This window comes from Micropterus salmoides, unplaced genomic scaffold (genome assembly GCF_014851395.1).
Source record: "Micropterus salmoides isolate LMB-PRFRI ecotype aquatic unplaced genomic scaffold, ASM1485139v1 Ms_hic_scaffold_1289, whole genome shotgun sequence".
Taxonomy (NCBI): domain Eukaryota; kingdom Metazoa; phylum Chordata; class Actinopteri; order Centrarchiformes; family Centrarchidae; genus Micropterus; species Micropterus salmoides.
This window is the reverse complement of record NW_024040362.1, coordinates 1-12,074: the sequence shown is the minus strand read 5'-3', so window position 1 is coordinate 12,074 and position 12,074 is coordinate 1. Positions and strand designations below refer to the sequence as shown.

The 12,074-nt window shown below is 42.4% G+C and overlaps 1 protein-coding gene across 1 annotated transcript; it reads right to left on the bottom strand.

Annotated features, from left to right (window-relative positions):
* Positions 1 to 180: 180 nt before the first annotated feature.
* LOC119900166 (NLR family CARD domain-containing protein 3-like) lies at positions 181 to 11,814 on the bottom strand. The gene is made up of 10 exons (XM_038714925.1): positions 11,676 to 11,814; positions 10,629 to 10,781; positions 10,243 to 10,321; positions 9,853 to 10,081; positions 9,499 to 9,507; positions 5,649 to 7,404; positions 5,386 to 5,559; positions 4,290 to 4,457; positions 4,143 to 4,189; positions 181 to 1,613 (listed from the first exon to the last, which is right to left on the bottom strand). The coding sequence occupies exons 2-10, from the start codon at positions 10,661 to 10,663 to the stop codon at positions 1,081 to 1,083; spliced, it is 3,030 nt and encodes a 1,009-aa protein (XP_038570853.1). The 5' UTR covers positions 10,664 to 10,781; positions 11,676 to 11,814; the 3' UTR covers positions 181 to 1,080.
* Between the last annotated feature and the right edge of the window lie 260 nt (positions 11,815 to 12,074).

The following is a 12,074-nucleotide window of genomic DNA, read 5'->3' as shown; positions in this document are numbered from 1 at the left end:
TGATTGGCTGCGAACCGTCTCTGCTGCTACTGACTAATCAACAAAACACAGACCAATACTTCACTAATATTCATATAATATGAATATCATTTCTAAACCTGTCCTGATGGAGAAGGTGGTGCTTTCTGAAACGCTTGTTTTCACCAGTGTCGCTCAACATAGTTCATTTAAAGCACGTTGAAAGTTTGAGTGAGTAAACTTTATTTGTACGGTGCTCTTCACAGACAGCCACTGCTTTACAGAAACATTAATATTTACAGAACAAAAACAAACACAAAGAAAATAAGATAAAATGACCACAGGAGCTACATGAAACAGTACGTAATAAATAATAAATAAATACATAACATTTGCAAAGTACTTAGTAAGATACATGATAAATACACAGTAAGTGTTGAAGGAGTTCACAATAAATACATAGTAAGTAATAAAAAAACACATAAATACATAAACTGCAGACCTGCTGCAGACAGGTTACCAAATGCTTGTCCAAACATTAAATAACAACAGTAATCTTATAATGATAATTTACTCTGCTACTGACTGCCGTCCCCTCTGGTGTACATTCATCAGAACAGTGTCGGTATTACATCAGAACAGTGTCGGTATTACATAAACTTATTTTACAGGTAAAAGTTTTAAGAGATCTAAATGCAACTTACATGTGTACAAGCAAAACCCTCCCAAATTAAAATGTACATTAATGTTCAAAACGACTGTTAGGATTTATTGCACATTTCGTTGATAGCAAGATGAAGATTTCTGACTACACAATTTGTTCTCCAGGTCGTCCAGAGAGGACACGGTTTACAGGCCTCGGAGGCCCCTCCTGCAGCTATTTTAAACAAACATGAACACTAACTGAGCCTTTAAATAATAATAATAATAAACTTAAGATATCATTTCTGTGCAGGTAAGACAGCTCTGGAGGCAGACGACCAGCGAGAACGACTGGACCTGAAGACTTCAGATTAGACTCTTTACATGTCACAAGCTTACCAAGACTGGAACAGACCCGGTCGGACCTCCATCAGCTGAACAGTCTGGAACCACAGTATTGATTCTGCCCATGCTAATGCTCTACAGCTGGCACAGAAAGGCAGAGGAGTTAAACTTCACTCCATAGCCAAAGCCAGGATAAAGAGGTTCAGTGAATGTGGTGCTGAAGGTGTGGAGGTGGATCAGAGTGTCACAGGAGACTCTGTAGAAGGACAGAGAGCCAGCAGCATAGTCCAGATACACTGCTACTCTGTTAGAGACCGAGGAGGAGGGGATGAGTGTCCCACTGTTATTGTGCCAGGCGTTGTATCCTCCATCAGTGCAGCTCAGACACCAGGACTGATCATTCCCTCCAAACTTGGAGCCATCGCGGTCTCCACTCCGTCCTATTCCTCTGTAACTCACTGCGATATAAACCTTTCCTACCCACTCCACCTCCCAGTAACAGCGACCAGTCAGAGCGCTTTCACACAGCACCTGAGGCCAGTAGTCAAATCTCTCCGGGTGGTCAGGATACGGGTGCTCCTTTCTCAGATCGGTCACCTTTTTGTTGTTTTCAGACAGTTTGAGGAATTTGTGTGCTGTGTTTGGGTCCAGTGAGAGTTCACAGAAATCTGATGGAGAGAACAACATAGAAAGGTTGGATTGTTATTGTGAAAATCATCCCAAAAGTCAAGTGAAAACTGACTAACCAGACCTGCGAGCAGATCTCAACATGGCCTAAGCCCCTGGGGCAAGCTGCGCCCTGGCGGCCCAGGGGATGCAAGTCGGACCTGCAGTCCCACTGGCACGATAAAAGACGCAGGTTGAGAGCAGCAGATTTTGGAAAGCATTTAATTCAAAAGACTAGTTTGGAAAAATAATCTTAGCACATTTCTTGAATTTGGACACGGCCCTAGGGGGGCATGGGAAAGGATTGGGCCTAATTTCGTGTTAACTGGACTGGGCTATGTGGAGATATGTTGCAAAGTTTAGTACCGATTGGACACACCGCCTAGGAGCAGTTTGAAAATGTAGGTTTCAGACATTTTGCGATTTGGCGAAAACAATTATTGGCGAAAATCAAAAAGGTGCCGTGGCCTATATTACAAGTTGCAGCCAAATTCAGGGAACACAAGGCGAATATATATACGGCATTTGAATGTGCGACACCTTATGAAACGCTTTTATCTTGATTATGACATGTAGAATTTTTGTTGTCTGCTGTGTGTGTCCCATTTAAGGCCACCCTTGTCTATTTAAAAGCTATTTTAAGTTTTCATGTAGTGGCTCAGGTTTTGTGTTAATCAGAGATATGATTTCCTGTTTTAACCATAACCCAAAGGAAACAGTGTCTTTATAATTTATGTATTCTTTCGATGATCAAAATTATTTTAATAATTAAAATAATTTTTATCACAATACTGCGATAAAGCACACACATGTACACAAATTATCGTTCTATGCGAATTATCTTCTCCCTTCTTTTGGATCCATGTACTTCAGTTGCTCTTGATCTTATATCTGTTCGGGCGGGGGTCAGGATTTAAGTTGAATTTAACCAAAAGTGTTCTATTCCCCAAACACGATAAAGCACACCAAATGTCCTTCCAGAGCTTCCATTTTTCTGTTAGTAAGGATGGCTTTACTTATTTGGGTGTTTGTGTCACTGACAAGTACGGGGGGGATCTGTTCGACACTAATTTTTAAACGGCACGCAATAACACCAAGCAGGATATGGAGAGATGGTTGACCCTCCCCCCTTGTCACTCGCTGGAAGGATCAATTCTGTAAAAAAAAAAGAAACAATACTATAACGCTTAGATTTAAATTTTTATTCCAAGCAATCCCCGTCTTTATTCTTTAATCTTGTTTTAAGGAGTTAAATAAATTCACAATAAATGCACAACTACCTTTATTTGGAATAAAAATTGGATGATGAATGTCCAGGTTGGTGTATCACAGTACAGCAGTCATGTAACCCGGTGTGCCTTCACTCTAATCTGTGCCCCACTACCCCAAAATAAACGCTACTGCACGAACATCCCTGATTGATCAGTTTAGAACCCATTTTAAACGCAAACAACTTTTTGTTACTTTCACAACTCTGGCAAACGTCTACTTTGCTACTGCTCTCATAGAACCATCTTTTCAGCTATAGCATATGAGAGGGATCAAGTGTGTGACGGACCATTTTATGGAAGGGCACTTTATTTAGTTTGAACAGGAAAAGAAGGAGTTTAACATTCCTTAGTCAGGTTTGGCGGTGATTGCATTGTTTGGTGTAGTCCAAGGGGGATTACATTTTCTATAGGCTATAGCATTTTCTATGTTATTTGCTAGACGTCTGATACTCCTTAATTGGAAGAACGTTATGCCACCGTCTCAAAAGCTGGACAGTTGATGGAGTAATAAAAGTATGTAAACATTTATATTGAATGGACAACGTTTGCGTAGTTTGAGATACGTACAGTAGTGCAAGATCAATAAACAAGTCTGTGTGTAGTGGGGAAGCAGCAGAGTATGGGGATAAGTCCAGGTGAGTGTGTGTGGTGGGTGTATTTAAAAGTCTGACAGCTCAGGGGAAGAATCTTTTGCAGAACCTGGCAGGGATGGTGTTAATAGTCCTCTTTCCTGAGGCCCCAATGTGTGTCTGGTATTAAAGGGGGAATCAGCAGCAAACTGTATGCAGTGTTTGTTCTACTACAATTTTCTAAATACATCACCACCAAGGAAGAGTTCAAAAAAGTGGGTTTCAAACATTTTGCAGAAAAATAATAACAGACAAAAATGGGCATAGCCTATATATATAGCTCAATTCTTAGAATGCATGAATCTAAGGTTTTTGATTGTGCGACATACTACATGGGAGTTATGAGCATAATTAAGGTAAAACACATTTACCTTAATTACAGCGGCACCTGCTGGTTGACATGTGTCATTTTTTGCGTCTTAAGCAGTTTGGTCGACTTTACCACCCTGATTAATTTCACTTACATAATGTTAATAGTAAAGGCAGCAGTATGGCTATCGCTTGTACTGGGATCTATGCTGCCTTGCCCCTCTCACATTTGGACCCATACAAAATGTGTTAAATGCTATCTGCTTTTGAAAATCCAACTTTATAGGTTTTGTTTTCCTTAATCAAACCAAAACACACTTACACTTCCTCAATCCTGGTTTCAACCACTGGACCCCATCAGGCTCCACGCTGAAAGAGAGAGACAGGGGTGGGTGTTATTGGAAGTCGGAAAACCAAGTTGTCATGCTCAGTAATTGTCTATACAGTTATTGATAGTGTCTCTTCATACTTGAGATTTTCCAGTCTGCAGTGTGTAAGTTCAGCACACAGCAGTTTCCCTCCTGAGACTCCTGAATGATTGTAGGTCAGGTCCAGCTCTCTCAAACGGGAGGGGTTGGAGCTCAGAGCTGATGCCAGAAAAGCACAACCTTCCTCTGTGATCAGACAGCCTGACAGCCTGCAAACACAAAATAATTGAAGGTATAAGTTTAAGTCTAATTTAAAAAGCACATCATCTGCATATTATTTTACCTATTGGTATTCCAGTTACACAAGTCACTAATTTTTAAGGAAGTGGGAAAGGCATTGGCGTTGTGTCAATTCTACTTGTTTTGTGTTTTGTAGATTTAGAGAAGGCTTAAGACCATGTCCAACATTAAATCATGTGGAGGTTGCTACTCAGTATGGGGTACATTATCCAGAGATTTGGCTCCATCACAACATCCAGGATCACCCTTGGTGGTCAAATGTAGTCAAATTCGATAGATCGGATTCAAAAAATGCCCTACAGAATTACTAAATTCTGGGTGCATACATGTAGATGTATATAGGTATGTAAATATTTATTTTTATTCGTTTTACCCTGTGTTGTAAAATAACAAAATACCATGACCCCCCGTGATTGGTGGATATATATGGGCTGGATGGATTGTTTTCCTTAATGTAAAAGGTATTTAAGCGGTATCAATCTAATCCTAATCTAATGTAAGCATATCATCAGTAAATTGATTTACCTATTGGTATTACAGCTAAGCAAGTCAAATTTTTCAGCAAGTGGTTTCAAAATCATAACAAAAAATAAAAACAAATTCCATGAACATTTTTTATATATAGAGTTTTATTGACGAGCCCTGATTAACTGATCTCAATTATGTCATGAGGTTTGTGTTCCCAATACATTTATAAATAAGTATATCACCAAAGCCTTTAATTCTAAGTTATGTTCAGTCAGTGTATGAGTCGGCTAACAGGACTAAAACTACAGAAAAAGTACCGGCCCTAGTTTATGCCAGATCTCTGCAGCAGTTAAATTGTGTGACTGCGACCTCTTGAGATAAATAAAACCAATTCAAAACAATACAGGGAAGACAGAGAACTGATCTGACCTGAGAGTTTCCAGTGTACAGTGTGGACTCTCAAGTCCAGCGGACAGCAGCTTCACTCCTGAATCCTGCAGGTTGTTGTTACTCAGGTCCAGCTCTCTCAGACTAGAGGACTGGGAGCTGAGAACTGAGGACAGAGCTTCACAGCTTCTCTCTGAGAGGTTACAGCCACTCAGTCTGGAGAGGGAATAATGAGCAGAAGAGATTTTTTTACATTTGAATCATTAACAGCACATTTAACACGATCTGAAATGAACAAAACTTACAGAGCTTTCTTGGAGGCTTTGACCACTGGCAGCAGCCTCAGAAGAGCCTCCTCTGAAGCAGAATATTTCTTCAGGTCAAACACGTCCAGATCTTTTTCTGAAGACAGTAAGATGAAGACCAGAGCTGACCACTGAGCCGGAGAGAGTTGATCTGTGGCGAGGCTACCAGATCTTAAGTACTGTTGGATCTCCTCCACTAGAGAATGGTCTTTCAGCTCATTCAAACAGTGGAACAAATTGATGCTTCTTTCTGGACAAGGGTTCTCTTCAATCTTCTTCTTTATGTACTGGACTGTTTCCTCATTAGTCTGTGAGCTACTTCCTGTCTGTGTCAGCAGACCTCGTAGGAGAGTCTGATTGGTCTGCAGTGAAAATCCCAGGAGGAAGCGAAGGAACAAGTCCAGGTGTCCATTTGGACTCTGTAAGGCCTGGTCCACAGCACTCTGGTAGAACTGTGTTTGTTCTTCTGCCAGCAGGTTGACACCAGAGTTGATGAAGGTCAGATGGACATGAAGAGCAGCCAGAAACTCCTGAACGCTCAGATGGACGAAGCAGAACACCTTGTCCTGGTACAGCCCTCTCTCCTCTTTAAAGATCTGTGTGAACACTCCTGAGTACACTGAGGCTGCTCTGATATCGATGCCACACTCTGTCAGGTCTGATTCATAGAAGATCAGGTTGCCTTTCTGCAGCTCCTCAAAAGCCAGTTTTCCCAGAGACTCAATCATCATCCTGCTCTCTGGACTCCAGTGTGGATCTGTCTCAGCTCCTCCATCATACTTGATGTTCTTCAGTTTGGACTGAACCACCAGGAAATGGATGTACATCTCAGTCAGGGTCTTGGGCAGCTCTCCTCCCTCTCTGGTCTTCAACACCTCCTCCAGAACTGTAGCAGTGATCCAGCAGAAGACTGGGATGTGGCACATGATGTGGAGGCTTCGTGATGTCTTGATGTGGGAGATGATTCTGCTGGCTAGCTTCTCATTTGTGAACCTCTTCCAGAAGTACTCCTCCTTCTGTACGTCATTGAACCCTCTGACCTCTGTTGCCATGTCAACACACTCAGGAGGGATCTGATTGGCTGCTGCAGGTCGTGTGGTTATCCAGAGGCGAGCAGAGGGAAGCAGGTTCCCCCTGATGAGGTTTGTCAGCAGCACATCCACTGAGGTGGACTCTGTAACATCAGTCAGGACCTCATTGTTGTGGAAGTCCAGAGGAAGTCGACACTCATCCAGACCGTCAAAGATGAACACAACCTGGAACTCTTCAAACCTGCAGATTCCTGCTTCTTTGGTTTCAGGAAAGAAGTGATGAACAAGTTCCACCAAGCTGTACTTTTTCTCTTTCAGCACATTCAGCTCTCTGAAAGTGAATGGAAATGTGAACTGTATGTCCTTGTTGGCTTTGTCTTCAGCCCAGTCCAGAGTGAACTTCTGTGTTAAGACTGTTTTCCCAATGCCAGCCACTCCCTTTGTCATCACTGTTCTGATTGGTTCATCTCTTCCAGGTGAGCCTTTAAAGATGTCTTCTTGTCTGATGGTTGTTTCTGGTCTGGCTGGTTTCCTGGATGCTGTTTCAATCTGTCTGACCTCATGTTCATCATTGACCTCTGCAGTCCCTCCCTCTGTGATGTAGAGCTCTGTGTAGATCTGGTTCAGAAGGGTTCGGTTTCCTGCTTTAACAATCCCCTCAAACACACACTGGAACTTCTTCTTCAGGTTGGATTTGAGGTTAAACTGGCACATGACAGGAGATTCTGAAAGTACAAGTAAGATCTTTGAGTGTACTCTCCACATGAACCCCCCCCCCCCATCCCAAATAGAAATTAAGTAAGGTGTATTGTTATAAATATTTGGTTTGTCGGAGATCTGTCTTCTAGCTGGGTTTTGACAATTTCACGCTACTTCCTGCTTTGCGCTCATCACTTCAACAAACTTTCAGAAGTGCAGACATCGACAGATGCAAGACGCAAGTTTGTTCAAGACTTTGTGGGTGGAGTCAGATATTCTGACCAGGCTTTGTTAACAAGGAGGACCGTTGCACAAGTGGAAGTAGCATCCTTCAGACCAACTATTACCATGTGCGCAAGCATAATATGGCGCCTGTCCTGCAGAAGATCGGTGGGAAGAAATTATCAGTAGTCAAGCAACAACCTATGTAATAGGGGACAATTCACAATACAAGTGTTGCAGCAATCCATTAATTGTGAATTATTCCAGTATTTTAATACCAATGTATTGTGAATTGTGCTCTGGTCCTCCATGCTCTGTAAGATCAAACCACCAGGAGCCATCCCAGGAGAAATCCGACAAAGGAAAAGAGGTAAGAAGGGAGATGTATATACCAGGCTGTCCCTGACAGCAAGGTACACCTCGATAACTTCACCATCTTCAGGGCAGACCGAACGCAGGAGTCGGGAAGAGAGCGGGATGGAGGTGTCTGCATGTACATCAATAACAGATGGTGTAAGAACATCAAAATCCATGGCCAGATCTGTATGCAGAATATGGAGATGTTGACACCATCTGTGTTTCACCTTTCAAGAGAATTTCACACAGCTGTGTTATATCCCACCCAGCACCAACACCAAGGCTGCAGCCCAACTAGTTGCTAGCATTGATGGAATTTGCAGCAACGTATCCTGAGGCTCCGGTGCCTATGGCTTGTGGACATTCTGAAGAGGAAGGGGAACACTCTGCACTATTATGTTCACTTACATCTCGAGCTCACCGGCTCACCACTTGGTTTTGCAGACTACAACATGATCTTCCTGCTTCTGCACTACAAGCAGGTACTCAAACGTCACAAGCCTGAGACCTACAGCGTCGGACATGTTTGGATGTTCAGCACTACACAGACTGGAATATTTTGGGGGTGACCTGGAGGAAAAGGTCTCTCTTATAACAGTCCTCATCTTGATCTGCATCGACACAGCCATTCCAATCATAAATGCTAAAAGATACCCAAACATTTCAAAAAATAAAACACTCACAGGACAAGAACTAAAATCCAAGTTGGCTGCAATAACCAATCCCACATCATTTGCTGAGGACATGAACATAATTTACTCAAGGTCTCACAGAGTTAACTGCTCAGACACACAAAAGCACTCATGCAAAAAACCCTCCTCCCAGCCGTCAGACCACAACTGGACCCATATCAGTTACAAAGCTAATAGGGGTACTGAGGATGCGGTGGTATGCCTCCTGTACTCTCTCCATCCCTGCCACACCTGGAAATACCCGGTAATTATGCCAGACTCCTTCTCATAGACTTCAGTTCTGCATTTAAGACAATCCAGCACCATCAGGTGATCGGGAAACTCCACCACCTCCACGTCCCCCCGCCCCTCATCCACTGGATTCACAGCTTCCTGTAACAGGCCACAATCAGTTGGGCTAGTTAGGGCAAAATCTTCAACCATCACCATTAAAACCAGCTCACCCTTCCTGTTCACCCTCTGCACCAATGACGGCGTACCTCCCTCACCTGTCACCACATACTTCAAATACTCCAATGACACTGCCGTACTTGCACTCCTAAATTACAATAACTCTCCCTCAGCCTACCAAGACTCCATCCCCCACCTCACACAATGGTGTACCAACAACTACCTTTGACCAACCCACCACTGACATCCAGAAAGGCTTTCATCAGAGACTTTCTGCCATCCGCAAACTCAAAGCACTCTCTGTCGCCCCCTGTCACCAACTGTGCAAGAGCAAACTCCAACCCATTCTACTCTACTGTTCCACGTTTACTGATTATGTTAACTGCCACCACAAATAGAATAGAACCTATCCGAGTCATTCACACTCCATCAAAAATAATTGGCCTTTCCACCCCCAACCTATCAGACCTTAAGAGTAAATCCACAAAAAGCAAAGCACAGACCCTCTACCCCTCCTTCACACTGCTTCCACCAGGACGTAGATACAGGCATCTTGCCTGGAAACTGAACCAGTACAGTAGAAGATTTGTGCTTACTGCTATAGTATTCTTAAATGAAACTTGTTGTTGCTGTTTGTGAGGCCGTGGACAGACCGAAGGCAGATTTCCCCTGTGGACAATAAAGACTATCTCTCTAATAGCAACCGGAAATTAAGAGACAAAACAAAACAAACGCAGAAGGTAAACAGGAATTTTTAAATATAAACCTCTCCAGTTTATCCAGCAGGTTAAATCTTTAGAGAAATCCTCTTACTGCTCTGCAGACGCTCAGCCAGCTCCTCCTGCTTCATTCTCCTCAGGAAGTGCAGTGTGATCTTCAGAAATGCCTCTCTGCTGCTCCTCCTCTGCTCTTCCTCCTCACCGTCCAACACCTCCTCATCCTCCCTCTGACTCTCTAAGCATTCTGGGTAATCTGAATTTAAGGTTTTCTGGATCCTCTTCAGCTCGTTCTTCACAAAAGTGACAATGTTCTCCTCCAGCAGCTGGAACAGAATATTATATGAAGGACACAATCAAAGTCAAATCATGGAACCAAACATCAGATCCATGTTGGACAGACTGACAATCCACTGGTCTAAAAAGTGCAGCGTGGAGATTATTGTGAACAGAATAGATGGAAAGTAGTTGTTGTACATGTACAGACCATAAATATGGAGTCCAGGTGTGTTTGATGCTGCTGGGCAGACTGACCACTGGGAACCTCTGAGCTCTCCTGGTGGACTCTGTGGAGGAATCATGAAGAGTTAGCTCACATTATGTCTGTCCACACAGAGACAGACACAAGGTAAAGGTCGTTTCAGTTAACGTGTTGATTAAAATATTGAATCTGATGGTTTCCCCTGACATTAAAGGGCTGATCGTACGGATTCCGCTGTGAATCAGTGGAACAGTCTGCATTTCTGTGCAGTCTTCTGTAATTTACACTTGTAGACTTGTTTTTATAAATGTACACTTTTTAAAAATGTAATATTTGCATATGTCTTTATGTTAGAGAGGGAAATATTCTGCATAAATAATTAAACAGCATACCTCAATTCAAGAGAGGGGAGTCTATCTTTAAACATTAGAGGTACAGCCTTTGACTGGTCACTCCTCAAGGACACACAGCTGCATTCAAATCCACATCCGGGTTCAGATCCGGGTTCAGATCCAGGTTCAGGTAAGTCTATTCTCTGATAAATTCTGTTAGACAGAGAATAAGAGCACCAGGGAGGGAAATTAACTTTGTAGTCTCTATACTGAGAACTTGCTGGAGAAACTAGCAGCCATAAATCAGAATCAACTCGCCAAAGTTTCTTTAAAGTTTGGAGCTCGTCGTCACACTCAAGTAAGAAGAAGACCAATAACATCCTGCTAGGAAGCTGCCGAGGAACTTGGTTGAGTACTTCCACATATTAGCACTGTTAAGAACAAACTGCATCTAAAATTAGGCTTCAGTTTGAGAGTCAAAATTATTAACATGAACACGTTCATGTTAATAATTCTGCACCAAATTCTGAATTTATTTCAATCTTTGCCAGTAGAGCTTCCGGTGTGACGGTTAGTGCAGTGCAACAATAAGATCTGAAGGTTCAAAGAGGAGAGATGTGGCTCTGCAGAATCTGAAATGTTATTATGCTGCACAGCTCTGACCAGGGACGTGTTTAACTACTAAACTATTTAAACCCCCCTTGGATCTGCTGGAAAAACATCATCAGAAAGCTGAAAAGCTGTTTTTCTGACTGTGTAGAGATACGTGGTTCTCACTGGAAATATGTGATGATCTTATAGACCATGATGCATTGCTGAAGTTTAAACTACCCAACAGGATATAAAGGAGTTAAAATGAGCTCAAACATCTGCAGCAGTAAAATATTAATATAATAGGAATATTAATCCAGAACATCAGATATAACAGAGAAACACTGACAGGAACATTTGAGTACTTTTACTGTCATACTGTCAGTACATGTTGCTGATAATACTCACATACTTTTACTGAAGGAAGCCAAGGTTTTGAATGAGAGTGTGTTACTGTGTTGTATTAGTACTTTCAACTGGAGCGCCTGTTAAAAAGTGAATATTACAGCGGCTCACCTCTGTTCAGGAGCAGGGGATCCACCTTTAAACAGAAGAGGATGAGACTTGGACTGGGCACTGCTGAGGGACACACAGCTGGGTTCAGGTTCAGGGGAGTCTCGTCTCTGATAGACCCTTTCAGACCAGGGAGGGATGACGAGTTTTAAGTCTTTAAACCAACACTTTCCACAAGAGAAGTCACTTCCTGACATTAAGACCTGTTGATCCTGACTGAATATGTTGGAATTAAATCCCTGCTAAAGTGTCTTAAAAATTGAATATCAGGAAGAAAAGATGCACCTATGAAGTGAAAGTGAAACATTATGATGAATGAATTTAGCATGTTTTACAGCTCAGCTTCATTTAATCTGATGGTTGGCTGAAAGCGGTGGACGAAGTATCCAGATCCTTTACTTA

Coding starts and splice junctions, on each gene's coding strand:
- LOC119900166 (XM_038714925.1), bottom strand. CDS start 10,663: ATGTTTAAAGATAGACTCCCCTCTCTTGAATTGAG. Junction 4,190..4,289: donor TGCAGACTGGAAAATCTCAA/GTATGAAGAGAC, acceptor TCTCTCTTTCAG/CGTGGAGCCTGATGGGGTCC. Junction 1,614..4,142: donor GAAACCAGGATTGAGGAAGT/GTAAGTGTGTTT, acceptor TCTCTCCATCAG/ATTTCTGTGAACTCTCACTG.